The sequence below is a fragment of the Chamaea fasciata genome, unplaced genomic scaffold, assembly GCF_029207755.1.
Source record: "Chamaea fasciata isolate MVZ Bird 193981 ecotype frontalis unplaced genomic scaffold, bChaFas1.0.hap1 SCAF_9, whole genome shotgun sequence".
NCBI lineage: Eukaryota > Metazoa > Chordata > Aves > Passeriformes > Sylviidae > Chamaea > Chamaea fasciata.
This window is the reverse complement of record NW_027094094.1, coordinates 21,480,621-21,501,834: the sequence shown is the minus strand read 5'-3', so window position 1 is coordinate 21,501,834 and position 21,214 is coordinate 21,480,621. Positions and strand designations below refer to the sequence as shown.

The following is a 21,214-nucleotide window of genomic DNA, read 5'->3' as shown; positions in this document are numbered from 1 at the left end:
TGAAAGCGGCCTTTGTGATGAGACTTTTAATGAAGTTGTAAAATCCAGCAAAACTGCAGGTTAATGTTATCAGCCCCTTTCTGGTGCTTCCATTTGCACACCAGACAGATTCCTTAGTGGACAATCACCTCCTGCATATTTTTTTGTACTCCACACAAGCTTCATTCTCCACTCTCCTTCACAGTGTTTATGAATTTCTATTCCCTACATTGTCTGAAGACCCTTCTTCAGTGTTACTGTAAGAAAAGCAGACTTGCTGCCTGCTCTTGTCCCCTCTTCCTCTCTGCCCCTTTCTTTTTAGGGCTATTAACCTCCAATTACAGTAATTGAAAATCTACCAGTGATCAAGAGACACAGATTCAGTTTTGATGGCTTCATGCAGTAGAGGGAGGGGGGAAAAAAGTGATTTCTTTTTTAATATTTAAATTGAATAATGAACCCTTATTTGAAAAGCATTGCCTCTTTCAAATCGATCTTGCATTCTGTGGCATTAAAACTTGAAAAGAACCTTATGACAAACTAATGACACTGTTAGAAAAAACCAGAACTGTTACCAAATTGGCTGTCAATATTTTGCACAAGTCAAATGATTTCTATGAACAGTCCAGTGATTACCTGTCCTATCCTAGTATCAAACTTCAGTACAATTTTGACAGCAAAAGAAACTTAGTATTTGGCAGCTGTTTCCCTGTTCCAGGGAAAACCAGTAATTTTACCAGAATCTGTCACAGTGCCAGAAGAAAAAGCAAACCCCTTATAGGCAGCTGCAAACTTAAGACCACAGCTGTAAACCTATAATTCCTGCATCACCCAGAATAGCTATTTCTCCAGAAATGATTAAGTATATGCACATACTTGTAAGACATTCCCACAGGATGTACCAATTTTATTTTTTCAGCATTACTTACTTCCATACTGAAGCAAGACCTCGTAACACCATCACCCCTATGCTCAGGAATACTTTCACAGCCACAGCACTAACAGAGACAACGAGCCATCATTTTTCATGTAAAACAAATCAAGCATTTGTCATCTTTCAAATATTTTATTTTAGTATTTTTAAATATGTTTAACACAACAAAGATATAAAACAATATATTAATTCAATCTGAGTTTAGAATCAAAACAATATTTACTTATTTACAGTACTCTACACTTGACTGGCATACCTTCTAGCCATTAGATAACACTATTTTCTCAGGACAAAACTGAAGTAACTGCAGTGTGAAAAGCCTTGTTTCTACATCCTTATTATGTTAAGTATCATGTACAATGCAGTTCGTGGTTTCTCAAATTTCAGAAAATTTCTCCTTTTTTGACAAAACTGAATTGAAAGAGCAAAACTCAGTTCCAGTTAGTCTTTCTAACTACACAGTTAGAAAGGGCTAATAGGTCAGGTTATTGTGCTCCATATTTATCACCTTCAGTTCTTACACACTTATTACAAACTGGCTTTTAAAATGTGCATTTCACTGAATATGGACATAATACTCACTTCAAATCTGTCAGGATGCAAGTGGTTAGTCTGCAGGATACTGCTATATGGAAGGTTCAGTGTTCACAATACCGTAGCGTTTGAGGAGTTGTGAGGGGTTTTTTTGTGGTTTTCTTCATACCATGAACAAGACATCAGTAGGTTCACTCCAAAGAACTTTTTTCCCCCACAGGAATACTCTTTCAGTTAGAATAGTGATAAGGTCAACGATAGATCAGAAATATTTTGTATTTGATAATTTTATAAATCAGTGATCTATCAATTAATCCTTACTGTTGAAGTCTACATGCACAAAATAATTCAAAGGCTAAGCTGTCTCACTGCTAGGAGTTCTGTCAAATATACTTCCATCTTGACAAGACTATGGTGGTTTTTGAAGTTACAGGTCAGATTTCTAAAAAGGTACCCACGGTTATTATTTAAAAAAAAAAAATTGGTATTGTCTGTGGATTACTGCAAATTCTCCCTAATTCTTCAGTAGGAACTACACAGACAGGATGAAAAACTATCACAGTTGTTTAAAATTATTTTTGTTACACTCCAGGTCCATAAACCCTACTGTCCGGGGTTTTTTTCATGACTGATGTTTGAAAACCAAGTGGGCTCTCATACATCAGAAAACTAGCTGAAAAGTAATGGACAAGTGTAGCACTGAGCATGCAGGCAATAGTTAAAAAACAAGAAGGTATTAATTGCTGCAAAAGACTTTTACTGGTGTCTGAGCTCAACTCTTTCCTCTTTAACTCTCTTTTTGGCACTACACGAGATACAGCTGTACAGAAAACAAGATCATAGGAACTTGTGCTTTTATCCTCCTTGAAGGGTTTCAGTAATTCTAAATGGCCTTATGCATCAAAAAATAACTTTCTTCCCCAAATCATTTAACTGACCCTTGCTTCTTAAAGCAGGTAATTATCAAGGTTTTTGCAGTCTTTTGGCTTTTTACAGATTTCTTCTTTCAGAATCTAGTTAAGTAGCAATTTCTTTGAAATTCTACCGGAATGTTTTCTTCTACAGCAGATGGGGAGGGAGACATCAGAAAAAAAAACAAGAAAGTGACATTACCTATTCCCATTACTGTAGCAGTACACCACACACAGTTTGCATTGGACCTTATTAAAAAAAAAAAAAAAGTTTAAACTAAAATGGTAACACTTACTGAAGTCAAGAGTATTTAGTAATTTGCTTGAAGTTAACCATACAAGTGCACTTATGGGATCCAATTCTTGCCAGTTTTGGACATTTAAATACTTCAGGCCTATCTACATTTTTGTACCAACACTGTGTAAGTGTTATCATGTTTGCCATAGGACATGAAGGTAATTTGCATATATGGAAGCTTTCTATAGCATTGTTCAAGATCAGCTGGAGAACCTTGCTTAAAGATCCTTCCATAAGTTTTTGTCAGTGTAATCAGAATTTGTTAAAAACCACATCTCTGAAGATGTAATTCTGCGCAGGTGTTAACGTCATAACCCGCTTAAGAGATCTTTCAGAAATAAAAAACGAAAGGCAAAAAGTTTAGGAAAGCTATGATAAGAAACTGTGTCATAAGGTACAAAAAACCAAAGAAAAAGGATGGGAGAAGAGCCCATGGGTCTATCACTTGCAGGTATGTGCATACATATCCCCAAACTAATAAGGAACAGCTCAACCCTACTGCCAAAGTCTCACATATTACTAAACTTGCTAAGCTAGCAAAAAAATGTGACCCTCCCCTTCTTTTGTATATATGGTAACTAATTTCAGACTACTTGATTCAATTGTGCACTTCATAGTACTAATGTTGTTGAGACACTTGCACTTGCTGGCATTACACAGTAATTCATTCATTATTCTGAATTCAGGTCATGTGGGCACTCACACAGACCACAGAGGACAACTTAGCACAAAAGAAGTGCAACATGTTAAAGGAAAGCAATGATGGCATGTGAACATAAAGGAAGACATCCCTGAACATACTAAGCATTAAACCCAAGGTGCTCTGCTGCCTTTACTTAAAAGTGTTTGTCAGCAACAGAAGCAGCAAAATGCTTTTAAAACTGACTCAAAAGGAGGTACAAATTTTTAAGCCTATCAGTTACCTGCAACTTTTTTCCATCTAATTAACAATAAAGCATACATTCCCAAATTTACAGACTGACCTGTGCTCTCCTGCAAGCAAGATCACATTTTTCTGTCTTCTGTCAATTTCAAGCTTTCCTCTTGCATGTTTACAGACAGACAAAATGAACTGCCAAAACAGCAGAGGACAATTACCCTGACAATGTTTTAATCCACTCCAGTGCTAACAAAACCAACCATTTTATATTACTTATCCTGGAATTTAGATATCTAGCATCAAGGGAAACAGTACAAAAGAACAAGCTTCTTTTAAAAAACAGTGATAGACAAGACTGATTTAAAACACAATTTACTTAACAGAATTTGAAATTAAATTAGAACAAAGAATCCTTATGTTTCAATGTAGATGAACTTCACTACAAAAAATAAAAATATTGAAATGATAGCTTCACTTTATGTAAACATTGTTACACTGGGCTGTACTTGAAAATTCTCCTGCATGTCTAAGTTATAAAATAGTATTTCAGTTTAGATGCAGTTACACCAGTTACCACTCAAATGGTTATTCTCAGAATCAACAGCTTTGCGAGTTTAATTGCATACCTCTCCATAACTCAGATTACAATCCTGCACATCCTGAGAACAGGTGTTTTCTACTTTAGAAAAACAGCATTCATAACTGTGTGCATTGCAAAGGCAAATATAAGTTAACAAATAGAACTCTTTCATTATAAAGTCTCAAGAGGAATGTTCAAATTCCCTTTCTGAAATCAGAAAGTTAGGAGCAGCAAATGGCAAGTCTTTAAATCTTTCAGAATATTTTCTCCTTTTTTTTTGAAGTGTAAGCATACTCCCCCAATTTGGATGGCAAAAGCCACCAGGCTATGATAGACTGAACAATATAGTATTAAACCTGCAATTTTGCTAAAAAATTGGAATGTTACAAATATAAAAATCTCTGGAATAGTACAGTGTGCATGTGCTCATTACAGTTGGCAGAGATATTCCAAGATGCATAATTTTTCTGTGGAATAGGAGCTAAATTAGGTTACAGAAGTAATATACTACGAAGAGTGAAAGGTAGTCAAGTTAGTACAATCAAGGTTTATAAAAGGAACACAATACAGCAAGGAGTAGCTTACAGTAGGTCACAAGCCTCCGAACACAAAACCTTGCAAATTCCAAATTGACTCATTTCCACACACACACAAGTACAGAGTGCCCATTAAGTCAGCTAGTACCAAGCTGGAAATGCTTTGTGTAACTTTCTAAAGCTGACTTACCCTGTATTTGCACACATCTGAAGTTGCAATAATCAAATAAAAAAAGTCCATGCCATTTTTATGATTTTGTACCTTGTACCTATCAGTTTCCTTTTAGCACACATCTAACTTCAAGGCTCTACAGAGAACATTAGTATTGTCCCCTTACAATCCACTGCCCAAGAGACCACTGACTCTTGTGTGACTCTGCCCATGCATTACGGACTCGGAGTGCTGGTTTGAGGTTTGGGGGGATGTTTTGTTGTAGGTTGTGGTTTGGGTTTTTCAACAAGCAAAACTCAACTGTTTATGGTATCTTTCAGCAGAGTAAATGAGCAACTTAAATTAAGAACTAGCCTCTTTTCATAGCTGTTAGAAAAACATATACTGTGTGTTTATATATATAACCAAATATACTGTGCATATATATATCCAGAGATATTCACCATATTGTTGACACCAGAGTGCTAAAACATACATCAACATGAGCACTATTTCCAATACTCACTATTATTACTACTCCTGAAAGAGTTACTACATGCATTTTTCCCATCCATTTACAGGACAGTAAGATACATAAAGACAACTGTTCTGTTTTTCCAATGTTAAAGAACTGCTCCTGAAAAGCATGCTTGGGCTTGGGTATAAAGCAATTAAGACCACACAAAAGTTACTTTGCGGCTTTAAACTCACTAAAGCTAAGTTCACTTTCAGTGGATGTTCCACTTACTTTAACTCATTTAAACACAAAAGGGAAAAACTTTCAAGTGCTAGAACAATCATACAGACAACTGATAGACTAGACTAAATAAGTTCTCATTTAAAAAATGTCATCACTGCACAGCCACAAGGCAGACTTTCATTTTTTGGCAACCTGTATGCAGACTATTTATACTGTCAAGACTTGTAATTTAAGAGACCCTCTCAGCAAGGAACTATATTGCTTTCTTCATTATGACACAGACCTCCTCAATCTTTAAATATACACAGTTTGTTTTAAAAATTACATTTATGACTGCTTTCAAAGAAAGGTTTCATAAAGTTCTAATTTTTTTGTCAGTATATGTACAAGCTGGCACTCAGGTAACAAAGATTATCTGGACTTGTAAAGTGTGTGTTAGATTCAGTACATATTTGAGGTTAATGTTCCAGAAACATTCACACAGAACCTTACCAAGGGTAACAGTATTCTGGTTTATATTCGTGCTTGACTGATAGCCTTTACCCATCCCTGCATTGTTTTCTTTTTGCACAAGGAGAAAACAAAACACATCCCTGTAAAGTATGGGAACCCCATTTTATGGCTAAGAATCCAAGAAACAAGGCAAGGAGGAGATCATAGTGTGAAAAATGTTACTTGACTTCCCCCTTGTAGCTAGCCTTGTAAGATCTTAGTCATAATGCTTCATAAAAATCTGAACTGACCCACAGAGTCTTCAACCAATTAATCTTTTCAGTATTGTAGGTTTTGAAAAGGGCCAGCAATACTCATTGGGAACAGTACCATTAACATTGCACTCAAAAAAAGAAAACATTGGAAACCATATTCTTGCCCTCCTACTCTGTTGATACGCTCTAGTATTAGCCAATGTATGGTAATACAAAAACAGTCTTGTAGTGATGTAAAAGGCAATGAAGACATCTATAGAATAATGTTCATGTGCAGCCAAAATGAAGAAGATTCCAAAGAGATTAAGGACCCAGGACAAGGTGTGCAAGAAGTTCCAGCTCCTTGGCGTATCTAGGAGAAAACAGAAAGCTGTTAACCTTGGCTGTCTCAAAATGCAGGCCTAGACATTCCAAGTTTTAATACAGATTTTTCATTCAAAAATGAGATGAAGTTACTCTCTTCATTCAGAGATACTGTATACAGGTCCAAGAAATCCAACAAAAGCAACCACACAAGTTATGTATGTCTATCAGTTCATGACTTCATATAGAAATACATTTCTGGATTAACAAAGGCACCCTTAAATGGTTTAGCACCCTGCAAGGTAGAATTCTTTGTTCAACCAACTTCTTTTAATGAAAATCATGTCTTTTCTGTGTTATAAGGAGGAAGATGTAATGAAAGTACATTACTGTTACTGCAGTCATTTCATCATAGTTGAACTCAAACTGATTATCTTTGCTTGCTATAAGATGCATCACATCACTGGCGGTATTTACAGAAGGGTACTACTGTCTCCTATATTCTCACTCATTATGGGGTTTGGTGTTTGGCTTTATGGATTATACTAAACGTATGGAAACCTCACCAGGTATTTTGGCTGACAGGAGGCATGGCAGATAGCTGGGGAAGGGAATAGTAACAGACAATCCTAAGTATCTTCCCAAGTATTCTCCCAGTAGCAAGCCAGAAAGGCTTTCTAATTTCTTGGCCCACATGTTCATTAAAAAGTGCCTTATTCATGCCCCCCCATCCAAGGAAGTGGAGTTCCTTTCCTGGCTGTGACTTGACTGTCACAAACCTGAGAAGGAGCACAGCAATCTGAATTTGTATTTGTTTGCTTTAATGTTACACTTTGAACTTCTTGAGGAGGTCAAGGAGCAGATACTCTTAATACTTAAGGACATTCAAATGTTTACACTCTCACACCTCCAGGCGTCCTCTGAAGGACATTTGAGTATTGACACTCTGTACTTACATTCTGTGACAAAGAAGTTGAGCATTGTCAGGACGACAGTGTGACCACTGAACATGTAATCTCCACATGTATGCACTCCAGTCAGAGTCATTCCAAAGCCACTCCATATTGCAAATGCCCGCTGGAGTTTTGCCCAAACATTGCCATACAACTGAAAAACAGCGATATTAACCTTTACTATGTTCCAACCCCACTGCCCAAACAGTATGTCCCTAAAGTTAGCCGTACTGCACTATGTTTACTTAATACCATTTATCATGTTGTGTCTTTTATTAAAATGCAGGTTAGTCCATCTTTGGATTTCACTGTGGCAATGAGTCACATTAGTAACTACAATTACTAATTGTATTCATCTCACCTCTTATGAATACTGGAATTTAGAGCAAGTATTTTGTTCCAAGTGATTTACCCACAGAGCCTGCCACCTTTTCTTGAATGAACATATTCAGCCTCCCAAATTGTGTCACCATCAAGCTCTCCATTTGTCCAGCTCAAACCTCTCCTAACTAAAAGTCAGGATGAAACCATAAAATCCCATATATGCCTTATGAGAAGGGGTGAAATAACAATAGATTGTTTTGGGTTATTTCTTCAAAACCGTGCCACCAGCAAGACAAAGAAGCGGTTATTTCCCTTTCAATTTCTCTTCATGAAGTTAGTAGCTTGAGTGCACACACCTCTTTGACATACTCCCTCTGCTGAACAGTGTGAAACATTCTGAACAGCCCTCCCCAAATAACCATATACTCTCCAGAGTGGCAAGTGTTCCTGAGACGCCTAGGAATGTTTGCCTGCCTATGGTAATTAATGCAAGGGCAAGGAAACAGGAGAGAAACATGACGTTCTTAAAAAACACACACATCTAACACTATGGTCGCAACAAGCTTAGTCAAGTTTTTTTTAACCAAAGGAAACAGGAAAAATAATTCAAAGCATTTTTACCTTTCCAGTACACTGCAAGTGCTGTCCTGGCACCGAGAGTGAGGTAACAAACATTGTAATGCAACGTAATAGAAATACTGTCCCCATGAGGCTGCACAGCCGGCGCAGAAGTATGGATCTGGGGAAAGTACACAGGAACTGAGATCAGGGAAGTTATGATAAAAACATTTCACCTCACCCCAACTTAATCCCATTAAGTGCTGTCATCACTACTGCAAGTTTCAGTTTTTTAATTAAGCAGTACTGTAAAAATATAGTTGCTAGCTTTGGCACTCATACCTTCTGTTGGCAAACTGATAAAAATCAATGAAGCAGTGAAAATTTAACTTAAAATACACATGCACACAAAAGCATTTTCTATCCCTTAGTGAAAGCAAACTGCCAGGCGGGCTCAGACATCCTGTGGAAATCCATTCTTGTAGCACCTTCTTATACACAAAACTGTTAGAGCATGAGTGTATATACTGACAACTCTGAAATACCTATGATCGGAAGGAAATTACTTATAAATATCATAGAAAATTCAGATTACTCCTATGAAAGATTCACAAGCCATCATTCTTGATTAAATCATCCCTAATCCATTTTAACTGATGCATACTAGAAGTTGACAAGATTCTTACAGAATGAAAATTCTTAAAACAATCATCATAAATTCTTGTTAGGGTCTGCATTGCAAGGCAATGGCTCTGCACTGAAGTACCAGCTAATTTGGATTTTATAAAATCTACCTGTGTTTGTGAAGTAGAAGAACCAAGAGCCAAATGTAGCAAAGAATTACACCACATACTTCAGTCATAGCAAAAGCCCATGGTATCCTAGGGACACTAAAAAAAAAAAAAAAGGACAAAGCAAGAAAGTTAATACAAAGGCTAATTTTTTTCCTAGTCTCAGTATTGAAAATAAGGGCATGTGAAGTTCTAACCACAAAACTCATTTGCATTCATGTGACAACAGTATAAACTACAGACAAAAATTCTTTTGTTAGACTGAATGCAATAGAATTTGAAATATATTCAGTTATATCATCTCCTTCCTTAATGTGCTTCCAGTTTACACAGAATTCACTACGTCAGAGAAAATCTCTAGTATGCTCTAATTTACATGTGACCTACTAACAGGATGTGTTCCTCTACTATTGTTTCACAACCTTTTTCATTCTGACAAAAACTTGCATCATGTCAATTATGCTGCTTATGCTTGCAAGAATGACATGTCAACGCAATGAATTAAATGCTGCGAGGCCAAAAACCTTAAATATTTGTAATGAAGCAGAACTGCACAGAAAAGTATCAGAGAAAATAGAAATTGTTTTCAAAGCTTCAGTGATAATCACTACATGGAAACCTTTCAGACTTCCCTGTCAAAAGATCTAAGACCTTCTTGCACACGTAAGGCACCAGTAACAATTTCCACTCTTCAGTCACCAAAATACAGATCAACAGATTTCAAGAGAGGCTGCTCCTCAAAGTTTTGTGCTTCCCCTGATACAAGGGATAAGCAAAGCACTGCTCAAACATGAGCTTTGTAGTAATCCCCTCTCATTGTTTCATGAGCTGCTGCTTTCTGGCCTCCCCAATCCTCCTGCTCACTGAATACCCTGGTGGCACCCTGGGAACAAAATCCAGTAATGCCACAACTCCTGTTCTCTGCCCACTTCCACTCTGCTGGATGTGGTCTGTCCTTGATGAGTTTTATATAAATTTATGGGGGATTCTGCACACTTACTCAAAAGATTAGTCTTACTGACTTCTTGAAAGCCATTAATGAAAATGGAAATTACTGGCAGGAACAAGATCACAGAGGTTGAACTTTTTAACAGTTTACTAATCTTTTAAACTCTCCATGCAGTTAAGTTCTCCATGGTGCAAGTGCACTTGCTCAAAGGGAACATATATCCTCTATAAAACCTGTTGTCAATGACTAGATTTTGACCTTTGCCACTGCGTCTCTTCTTTGCCTGAAGTGAAGTATTTTCTTTAAAAAAATTAACACATACTGCATAAGTCACAACAGTGGTTTAATATCCTGTTAAAAGAGATGCTGGTCTTTTCATTCTACTTCAGAGTTTCCCTAGACCACCTTCAGCAAGCTGACAGCAGGAAGACAATACAAATACAGGACCAGTGCTGTTCCCTTTCAATTTCCTTGCTCACTCACACACCAAAATATTCCTTCATCCAAAGTGGGGGGGGGGGGGCTGGTTTGTTTTTTTCTTTTAAATATCAAGACATGTTAAGCTTCATAGCAGGAACTGGATTTCAGAAAATGCATATGACTGCAGATCTATGCCAGCTGACCATCATTCTTTTTACTAGAATGCGAGGATGGATGAAGTAATTACGGTGTTGTAATGAGTTTAAGATGTAAAACTAAATATAAACTAGGTAGAACACAGCTCAATTTATTTCCCCCTAAAACTAAGTCTCTGCATCTAACTGATCTGCATTTCCATCTTAGCAGAAGGATTTACTAGAGTTTTATTACTATTTTGCATCTTTTAGAGCACATGAAACTTCAAAAACAGAGAGAAGACAGCCTGTATTTTAACTACCACATTACTATTTTGTTTAGAAAGAAAACTTCTTACCTATCTAGAAATATGTCTGGCAGAGGTGGATATGTTTGCATGTCAGGTACTCGCTCGTGTACTATCACCATAACAAATGATGTAAAGCCGAACACTATGAAGACATACACACAACTTAAAACTGTCTTCCAGTACTCTGGGTCCAGTCTTCGTGTGGCATGTTTGTTTTTTCCATTTGCATATTGATACTGATCACCATTCAAGTCAGTAATTGGTCCATCATAGTCCCGAGGTACTTCACCATTACAAAACCAGTCTGCCCCCTGCAGTGACCCAGCTGGGCACACCGTGCCAGCATGACCATCACTGGTGTAGCCCAGCTCTTCCAGGACGTCAATATGCTGCTTCTGCAGTTTGCGTATGGACAACATCAGCCTCTTGATATCCCCCAAGATTTTGATCTCCAGAGGAGGGGATCGCAAGTCATACTCAGTCAGTGTCAGCAGGGAAATTCCATCGAGCCTGTGTTTGTTGCACAAAAGATCCACATATTCACAGAAGCCTTCTTCCTTCAGCCACTTGGCCACGTTCTTGGTAGTCCAACGCCGAATGCAAAGCTGGTTATTGCCTGCCATCCTGCCCCTTTATCCGCCAGCCACGCTGACCTGCTGTGTGTCCGAGAGAGAGGCAACACCAGAGTGTTTAACACAGGTTACTGAAATGCCAGGGTCTGTTGTGCAATTTTAGATGCTTAATTAGCCCAAGACTTTTTACATAAGAGATAGGTAACAAACAGACCTAATTTCTCAGGTAAATTATATATTTTTTTAATTCAAAAAAACCTAAATTAAGATTATGTTATTTCCTCCTAAATAGAAATCTGAAGTTTCCAAGAAGCAGAATATTTCCTGGATGCATCAATATACTGTTCTAATTATGTTATAAATAAATAAATAAATCCCACTTTGTTAATTACATTAGGCAATGAAAATCAAATACTACTCTTTAAATATCAGCTTAATCATTAGACTTTTCCACTGTTTGCAGCTCATCAACTACGCAAGGAAGAATAGCCAGCAAACACAAAACTGAATTAAAGCTGAAATAATACATTTCAATACAGTCCAATATATCCCACTGTTTTAAAACACATACTGAAGCTTTGATGACATGACATTCCCCCATTCCTTCCAAGTAAACCTAAGTCTAGATATCTGCAACAGTATTGAGCTGAAGTATCTTAGTTGCATGTTGATGGTACAACCATCCCGATCTTTGTTTGATCTCAGTAATCAAGACAGATACTTACTGAATTGTGAATCCTTTAAAATACTCAGCTTTCAAAAATAACATTACTAGAAATGAAGCATTGCCTTAAGCTTCAAAGCATTTTTAAAACTGATGTGCTAGTAGATAACATAGTAACGCATCAAAACCAGAAGAGATGTATTCTCTTCATACAGATTTCTCAATAATTGTGTTAATGACTCTAGAATATTGCCTGAAAGGAGGAGAGACAGCTCAGCAACATTTTAGTCACATGGTGGTGACAAGTCACCAGAACAACCACCAGGGAAAAAGTTAACCACAGGACATTATGTGGAACACATGAATAAACTTTGAAAGGCTACCAGTGAAGTAAAAGTACTAAAACGTTTATGCAATATTGAAGACCCACAGCAGTAGAGAATGGATTTGTGCATAATTTATATTTGGTGGCTCATGTACAGCTACCATCTAAGAAACAGCTACAATTTCACAGCTCTTTTGTACTCAAAAAAACCCCAGTCTAATTAACTAAAATGCTTCAATCATGCCAACCAAATCTCAGAAAATACAAGGCAGTCCAATACACTACTGCCACATACATCATTCAAGGCTTTCAGAATGAAAGCAAGGAAGCAGTGTATTTAATCTATTATTTAACTTCTGTCTACAGTAAACTGGTACTTGAACCCATCATGAATATTCAGCACAGCTCTGCATCATTTTCAGGAGCAAAGCTCTTCCAAAAACAGAACCTCTCTCCTTCTCACTTCTTTTTAAAGAGGTACAGTACCTCTTAATGTAATTACTGGATGCAACTTTTTCTTCTGGCTTTCATCTAACAGAACCACAAACTATTTTATACTATATCAGAGAAGATTCAATTTGACAAATGAGATTTCCCAGCAGTGCAAAAATAATATTTTAAAAGAAAAGTGAGCACACAAATCACACTTAGCCTTCTAAAATAATTAAGGGCATGATACTTCTGAAGATATTCTCTCAGAAGCTGATTGTGTATTAACCACATATACTTAATTCATTGCTAAAATTTCTCAATACCTCATATACAGTCAGTAAGTATATAAGCTTTAATACATTGATAGTTAAATAGTTGCCCAAAATAAAAAAAAAAAACCCAAACTACTAGAATACTGCATATGCATATACTACACATTTCCTTCTCCATATAAAAGGGTGTTTTCTCATATTTATGTTACCTTACTATTTTTGAAAGTGTAGCTCAAAATTAACTGTAATAATTATTTTTGCCACAGCTAATAAAATAAATTATGACATTTAATTTTCAACTAATCATCAGTTAATTGATCCTTCTGGTACTACATATTTTTACTTTACTCCAGGGTTGCTATTTAAGCCCTGGTGGCAGTAAGAGTCATTCAGTCACTCACTGACCCCGGCCCACTCCCCCTGCAGTGGGATGGAGGGGAGAACTGTAAAAAGGTAAACGCAAGGGGTTGAGATAGGAACAGTTTAATAATGGTAATAAAGAAAAATACAGTAATAATAACAGGAGAAATAACAAAAAGAGAGAAGAACAACAGCCAAGAAAGACAAGTGATGCACATTACAACTGCTCAGCACCTGCTCCCCTTTGCCCAGCCAGTTCCCCAGCAGTGGTCAGCCCCTCCCGGCCAACCTCCCCTCTCCAAATTTATAGCAACAGGACATTCCATGGTATGGAATATGCCTTTGGCCAGGTTCAGGTCAGCTGTCCTGGCTGTGTCTCCACCAGCTTCTTCTGCCCCTCCTCGCTGGCAGAGCAGGAGAAATCAAAAACTCCTTGACCTAGGGTCAGCACCACTAAACAACAACTAAAACATGAGTGTATTATCAACACTGTTCTTATACTAAATCCAAAACATCCAGTAAAAATAAACTAACTTGAGTTGCTTATCTAAACTTCCAGCCTTCTTAACTCAGAAATACAGATGAAATACTGAAAAAAAAGTTGTTAATCACAGTGAGTTTTATAACATAGTAATCATCACAAGTTTTCTAAAAGCAGTGAATGTAAACTCACCACCACAAATGCACTCAACTTACTGATACTGTCTTCTAACCAGACCAACTTCTGAGGACAAAGGCAGGAAACTGTCCCTAACTTAAGAGAATTCTATTCATTTGTCACAAGTCAAGTAGCCCAACAGCAGCCTAGTCTTCCTTCATCCGGCATTGCCAGAATAAAAACCAACCCTTACCAAACATGCAATAAAAGTAACCTTACAACACTGAATGAGCACACCCATCAAAGGTCACTTTGGGCTGGACCTGGGAGAAAGTCTACAGTAACCTCAAGATGCAACTGATAGGACCTGCTCTGTCTTTAAACATCATCAACAAGACATTTAACCAGCTGGAAAAGACAAAGAAATTATCACAAACCACAAATTTAAAGCGTTACACAGAGCAGGTAGCTAATTTCATTTCAACAGCAACAGTTATACTCTTTTTTTAATGACAAAGCAACTTATTAAACCCTGAAACTGCCTTCCCTTTCAGACTACTCAACTGGTGACACTGTTGTGGTTTAAAGGGCAAGAGACACTTTCTCTAACAACCATAACACCTGGGATACAGTACCGATCCCCAGGTGCAACGGCTCCTGTTCATTTTTGAAGCTGAAGAATGCTGCATCACTTTTACACCACTAGACTGCTATTTAGGAATAACTCAGCAGAGCCCAAGTCCCCTAGATAACTGCACCTGTCTTCTGAAAGGAAAACAGCTCTGGTAACTACTTTGCCTTCCACATTACTAGTTTTATCACTGAAACCAAATAATGGGTAACATTATTTGATGATGAATAACACACATGACTAACACAAAGCAAGCACAGACTTAAGCGTCAGAGGGCAAAATATACTTTTCACCTGACATCAGCAATGTCTGTAGCTACTTAGTTGATTATTTTCCTGGTACTGTGACTTAGTACTAAGCAAGCTTGTCAACAGTATGTATTGTGTGTCCCATTTTCTTGCACCAGCCTTTCAATTAACTGAAAACAATGCATATGAACTGCAGATGTGTAAGTATTTACTTTTTTAAAGAAAAACATTACTTCGTGAGCCATAAACATTCCTACAATTTGGCTGTGGCACTTTAAAGAAATAAGATGCCTCTGAGAGGCTGAGTATACCCTAGCTGATAGCAAAATGTCCGTGGTGTATATATAGAGAAAATTAACCTCCCTCAACATGATTCTATCACGTTCCCATCTACTGAACTGCTGCCAGTCATCCATTAATTCCCTAACTTTCCTAGCCTACAGACTTTGAGACTGCATATTGAGGTAAATATGTGCGAAGTTGAATCTGCTTACAACCACTCTAGCCAAAGAAAAGTAGCATTAACATCACAGTAACATTAGGCTGCAAACTTGATTACAGTAGAGCGACACCTGAAGAATTAAACAACCTAGTTAGGTCTGCAGCAGTTAGCAGAGTGCTGACTGTTTTTGTTTATTCCAGACACACATGCAAAATCTTTACTAGCACCATTATTGCTTTACCACCTGCCCTCAAGTACTTGAGACAGCCTTGCCCCTTGATTTTTTCCCCCTAGATTCAACTCCCACCATCCTTGAGAGAAATTTTAGGAAGGATGCTGAAGAACTCTCAGATCTCAAGTGATTTAACCTACATTTCTGTGTGAAGGTTTCAAGCTGCAGTTAGAATACAGGCCATTCCAACTCAGCCCCTCCTTCCCTGGGTCTGCTGGCTTAGGAGCACATCCCACACCTCAGAGGAGAGGCTGTTCCATACAAAGGCTGCTACTTTGTCCATGTGGACAAGGCCTTGGTTCCCCAGCACAAAAAAGCTACACAAAAACATGTGCTGAGCCAGCCTTGCAATAATAAAGCCACTGTCACACACCAACTTAGCAATGCTGTGCTGGAAAAAGAACACACAGCACTGCCTTGTTATGCAGCACAAGGCTCAGCTACTCTGCTGACTCTGACTTACATGAAAAACTTGTCACCTGTTCTTCCTGGAAACTCTAAATTCTTCAGCGCTTATTTAAAGCAAACAGCACCAAACATTTCACTGCCATACAGCAGACAATGACCTGGTCTTTACCTTCTAAATGCCACCAGACACATATAATATGGTGGGTATCTTGTAAGCAGAAGGACCAAAAGAACCCATGCAAAAACAATACATGATTTTTCAAGAGTTTTTAAATACAATGCCTACCATACTACACATGAATTTGATCAAACACAGCACAATGCCCACCGTGAGACAAAAATGGTATTTTCCCTGAAGCAAGAATACAATCATTTCAAATGCATAAATATTGCTGTAAAACTTGCATTGAGTTTTAATTAGTGACTTTGGTACCACAAGTGAGATGATCAGCAGTAGCTTAACAGTACCCAAAGGTCTTAGTGCTATGCATGACGGTAAGATAAGAAATCTCAAAATAACACTAGTTATTGTTAAATAACACTAGTTATTGATAGTTACTAGTACTTGATGGTTTTAAGCCATCAAGGAAGATGAGATTTTTGAAAATTATTTCTTGAAGTGCAGCTTGTGGATGAAATATGAGCTCTATATTCTTAGCAGAGTCTTTCTGTTGAGACACCTTCATGCAAGACTGACAGCAGCTACTACAGAAAGTCCTGAAAGTTAAACATGCTTGTCTTAAGAACCAAGTACAGTTACATATTGCATCAAAATAAACAGAACACATACCCTGACTCTTAACACCTCATTAAGCCAAACAGGTTGTATTATACTCAAGTGAACACTAAGAGCAGCTCAACTCCTAATCTACTAACTAGTTAACAAATTTTTTTTTTCCTACTGCCATAATTCAAGGCACACGCAAGTGATTTTTAAACAACTGATCAAGTACTCCACCACTTATCTCAGGATGTCATTCACAGTATTTCATTACTATTTGACTAAGTTCTTGAACATTTTACATGCTAAATATCGGGTGTCAAGTACTTTTCTTCCAGTTTCAAGCAGTGTATTCCTCCTGTAACAGAATGTTGGCTGCTATTTATCCCTATAGAACTTTAGTGTAACAACTCCAGTTTCTTTCTCCCTATTTCTTCCCACACCCTCATCTTACAATGGAAATAAGGTTAAGACATGAACAAATTCTCCATCCAAATGAATACGAGAACAATATCTGAAGTGAAACTGTGTTTCCTCTTACTCTCCACAACCATTTACAATCTGATCTTTCTAGTCTAGTGAAAATCTAATAGCCTTCCTCACTTTAGATGCATTAAAGTAAGAAATAAAGAACTTCTAAAAGGTACGTGATTATCAAACCAACACACAATGTAATATGGTTAGTGGATCTCAAGCAGCTAAGTGGGCTGCAAAAGCAAGCTCTGTACAAAGAAAAGCTTTGTACAGAAAAGATTACAATTCCTAGGCCATTCTATATCTTAATAGTATCCTACTAAAATAACCCCCCAACCAGCCAGCAAGAATATCAAACAGAAGAGCAAACAAGAGAATTTAAAATTCCAAGATTCTTTACAAATCTACAGAACATTTCCTTCACAGCTAAGCAATACTTACACAACAAACACTTACAAAGCTTCCCAAAATTCCTTTCACTTGGTATAAAAATCACTTCACACTAATCCTGCAGGTTAGTTCCACCTTCCTTCTACATCACAGAAAGCAAAAGGAAGAAAAAGACAACAGGCATTTCCTTACCTCTGATATCCAGCAAGGGGCACCCCCTACCAAACAGGAGGGGCACTTAAATGCCAGGAAACGTCTTCTGAGCTCTTGCCACTCCAGAGCACGGCATGATCAGCTGCTCTGTGGAGGTGGCACAGACACCGTGTCCAGCTGCACGAGGGAGCTCTGTGGAAACACAGCAGACCTTAGCGAGCGGAATCTTCCATCAAGTCATCTTACAACGCAGAATGAGTGTTGTGAAGTCTCAAACACAAAACCATGAGACCACTTCTACTTATTACAAACATTAACTTAACACTGCCTTTCATTTGCCTCTTCCATTAACCTAAGGAGTTGGGAAAACTTACCTTTTTGAAGTGTCGGGGGTTTTTTAATAGCAATCAGCAATGATTAAGTGAATGGTCCAAGGCCATATAACGCATCAGTAATATAGATTTAAGAGACTGAGTGGATAACAGTTCCAGTAGTTTCAACTTCCTTACGCTCAGGCCCTAAACTAGCATAAACACTCTCCCCCACAGGCAGACCCCACTATTTAACCCTGAAACTCGAGGAGCACACATGCAAACCAGTAGCAGCGCTGTTCCATTGTTAATAATCAAGTTCTACACGCTCAACAGCATTTTTATTTAAAACTGAACACTTTGTCCTCAGAAAATGTAACAATTTTATTGAAAAAAAATAAGGATACCTATTTGGACCCGGTACAACTGTTTGCTCATCTGACTGTAAGCCTGACACAAAGCATCTTTTCGAAGAACGATTTGTTTGCTGTGGAGGCTGACGCGGGAATCACACACCACGGGTCTCCTCTGCCCCCAGACCCCACAACAAACCGCACAGTGCCCGCCCCGTCCCCGCTCGGTCCCCGTCCCACACCTTCACACGCCTCTCCTAGCGAGGCTGACAAAGTTCAGCCCGAGAGCGGCACAGCCGTGCGCAAGGGCTGACCCCTCCAGCCCCGGCACCGCCGGCGACATCGCCGCAGCGCTCCCGGGCCGGGCGCTCACGCTCGGCACAGATGCGCCGGGCCGGGCGGGCGCGGTAACTGCGGCGGAGCGGATTTTAGCGCGGACACACGGCACAGGAGGCTCGTCTTTCCCCCGGCAGGCGAAGCTGTTCTCCTCCCGCGCAGCCTCTGCGGCGAGGCCGCCCTTTCCCCCCGAGACCCGCGGGGCCCTCCCGCACCCCGGGGCTCACGCCGCAGCGGGGGCGGCGACGGGGACCCGGCGAGCTCCCACCTGCGGGGCGGCCCCGCGGGAAGGAAGGGTCCCCGGGAAGCGCCTCCCGGGAAGGGGCCCGCGGCTCGCCCCGCCTCACCTGCCGCCGAACGGCGGAGCCGCCGCGCCGGCTCCGGGCGCTGCGGCAGCGGCTCCTCCGCGCCCTCGCTGTGCCTCTGCCCGTGCCTCTCGTCGGCGGCGGCGGCGGCCACCGCCACCCCCCATCCCCCGTCCGGAAGCGGCGGCGGCGGCGGCGGCGGAAGGGGCGGGACGGGACGGGACGGGGTGGAAGGACGGCGCTCCTGCCAGGAGGGGCTTGGGGCTGTGCGAGAGTCTTGGAGCGGCGTGTCTGCCGGTGTCCCCGTCCTTCGGCTGAAAGCATAGACCAGGACAAAATCACGGAGGAAACTTACAGGACCATCATACTGTCCGGCCTCATATCAGGCAGTCATTACTAAACATTTCAGTTGCCATTATTCTTTACTGATGTCGGTATAAAAAGAATAAAACCGGCTGTCAGCACTCGGATATTTATGCACGGGGATCTAAAGCACAGGTGTGAACAGCACAGGTGTGAACAGCACACGTGACTTAGGACAGCTTCAGCAAGGCACCGTAACTTCGGGAGCTCCATAACTTACATATAATACAGATGGAGGGGATAGGAAGAGACAGACAAATCAGAAGCAAATTGCTCCAGAAAAAAATTTATTTTGGATACCAACTGTCTGGGGGAGCAGCCAGCCCTTTGCAATAGTTCGAGGAACAGTCAGATTTTGTTTTGTTGATGACATAATTACTACGAGGTCCGAGACAAGTCTAAAGTGTAGCTTCAGCTGAAATAAAAAGGAGGTGCCAGTGCAGCTCCATGAAGTTAATGACAATGCCTTTTCAGAGAAAGAGGCTTTGAGATTTGCGTTAAAAAAAAAAAAAAAATTTAAAAAATTGCAAAGCTTATATGCTGCTATAGTGAAACATGGAAATTTTGCATTTCAAAATTCTTCACAGCTAAATTGAGTTGTCAAGTCATCAAGCAATCCTATCCAAATATGCACTCTTCTACTATTTCAGTTGTAATGGACTGTCTACCTACCAGATATTCAGAGGAGAAAGTGTGAAGAACATCTCTCAGAAACCTTGAAAACATCTGCTCCTTTCCACAAGCCCTGATACTCGTTCAAAGATGCTTATCTGTACACAGTCTGTTCTGTCCTGCTTTTGTTTTTTACACTGAATTATCTGTAGTTTCCCAAAATGAGTTGCTAAAGTTGGACGGTGTGTTCCACTTTCTTTGCCAGTTTAGCAGCATCTGCAAACAGTGTAGGAATGAAGTGCAGTTTCAGTCCTCACAATGTTTCCCTTCTTTGCCTTTAAAGCACTGGATGAAAAACTGACTAATCTGAATTCATCAGTGACAAACCACAGAACACATACACTTAAATCTGAAAAGATTAAATGGACCTTGTCTTCCTGTTTATAATAAATCAGTTAATAAAGCTGGTTGAAAGTTGAGGTAATTTTGCTTACTCCAGGTCCACATATTTATATTCAAAAAACCCTAGCATTTATCTGAAAAGGAAAACAAAATTGCAAGAGAGCAAGGCAACTAAGTCAAACAAGGTTTTGTGCTTCTGTATTATGTGCATTCTCTACTGGTTTTGACATGAATTCTTCTTCACGAACCTGCCAGTCAATCACAACTTTTTGAACACTTCCAAGTGCCAAGTCAGTACAATTTACAACACATGGCTGCATTTGCTTGTATCTGAACAACTGGTTTAAACCAAAAATGTAAAAATAAGCACAAACCAAAATTAAAAATTGCTGCAAAAACAACCGTAGCAGGCTACAGAGCTGTCTCATCATGGAATAGGTCACTGTGACAGTCTTAAGCACGTGTCCTGAAGCTAACTCACCTTTTGGGATCTCATTCTTAGCAGGGACGGTACCAGGAAACTGCTGCTTTGTTCAGAGTGCTATGGCTTTGTTGTTTTACTTTACATATAAACATGTGCTAGGTTCTACCAACCCACCAGATTCCAGGAGAGAAACAAAAATGGAAGCAGAAGTTTCCTAACCCTCTTTCCCTAC

General features: G+C 39.3%; 1 protein-coding gene across 1 annotated transcript; it reads right to left on the bottom strand.

Moving 5' to 3' along the window:
- Positions 1-1,895: 1,895 nt before the first annotated feature.
- On the bottom strand, positions 1,896-19,339 carry SAMD8 (sterile alpha motif domain containing 8). Its single transcript, XM_066191467.1, has 7 exons — positions 19,224-19,339; positions 17,916-18,068; positions 11,002-11,609; positions 9,143-9,238; positions 8,412-8,529; positions 7,470-7,620; positions 1,896-6,562 (listed from the first exon to the last, which is right to left on the bottom strand). Exons 3-7 carry the CDS (start codon positions 11,574-11,576, stop codon positions 6,258-6,260), a joined length of 1,245 nt encoding a protein of 414 aa, XP_066047564.1. The 5' UTR covers positions 11,577-11,609; positions 17,916-18,068; positions 19,224-19,339; the 3' UTR covers positions 1,896-6,257.
- Between the last annotated feature and the right edge of the window lie 1,875 nt (positions 19,340-21,214).

Coding starts and splice junctions, on each gene's coding strand:
- SAMD8 (XM_066191467.1), bottom strand. CDS start 11,576: ATGGCAGGCAATAACCAGCTTTGCATTCGGCGTTGGACTACCAAGAAC. Junction 9,239..11,001: donor CCAGACATATTTCTAGATAG/GTAAGAAGTTTT, acceptor TTTTTTTTTTAG/TGTCCCTAGGATACCATGGG. Junction 7,621..8,411: donor ACTTGCAGTGTACTGGAAAG/GTAAAAATGCTT, acceptor GCTGTTTTTCAG/TTGTATGGCAATGTTTGGGC.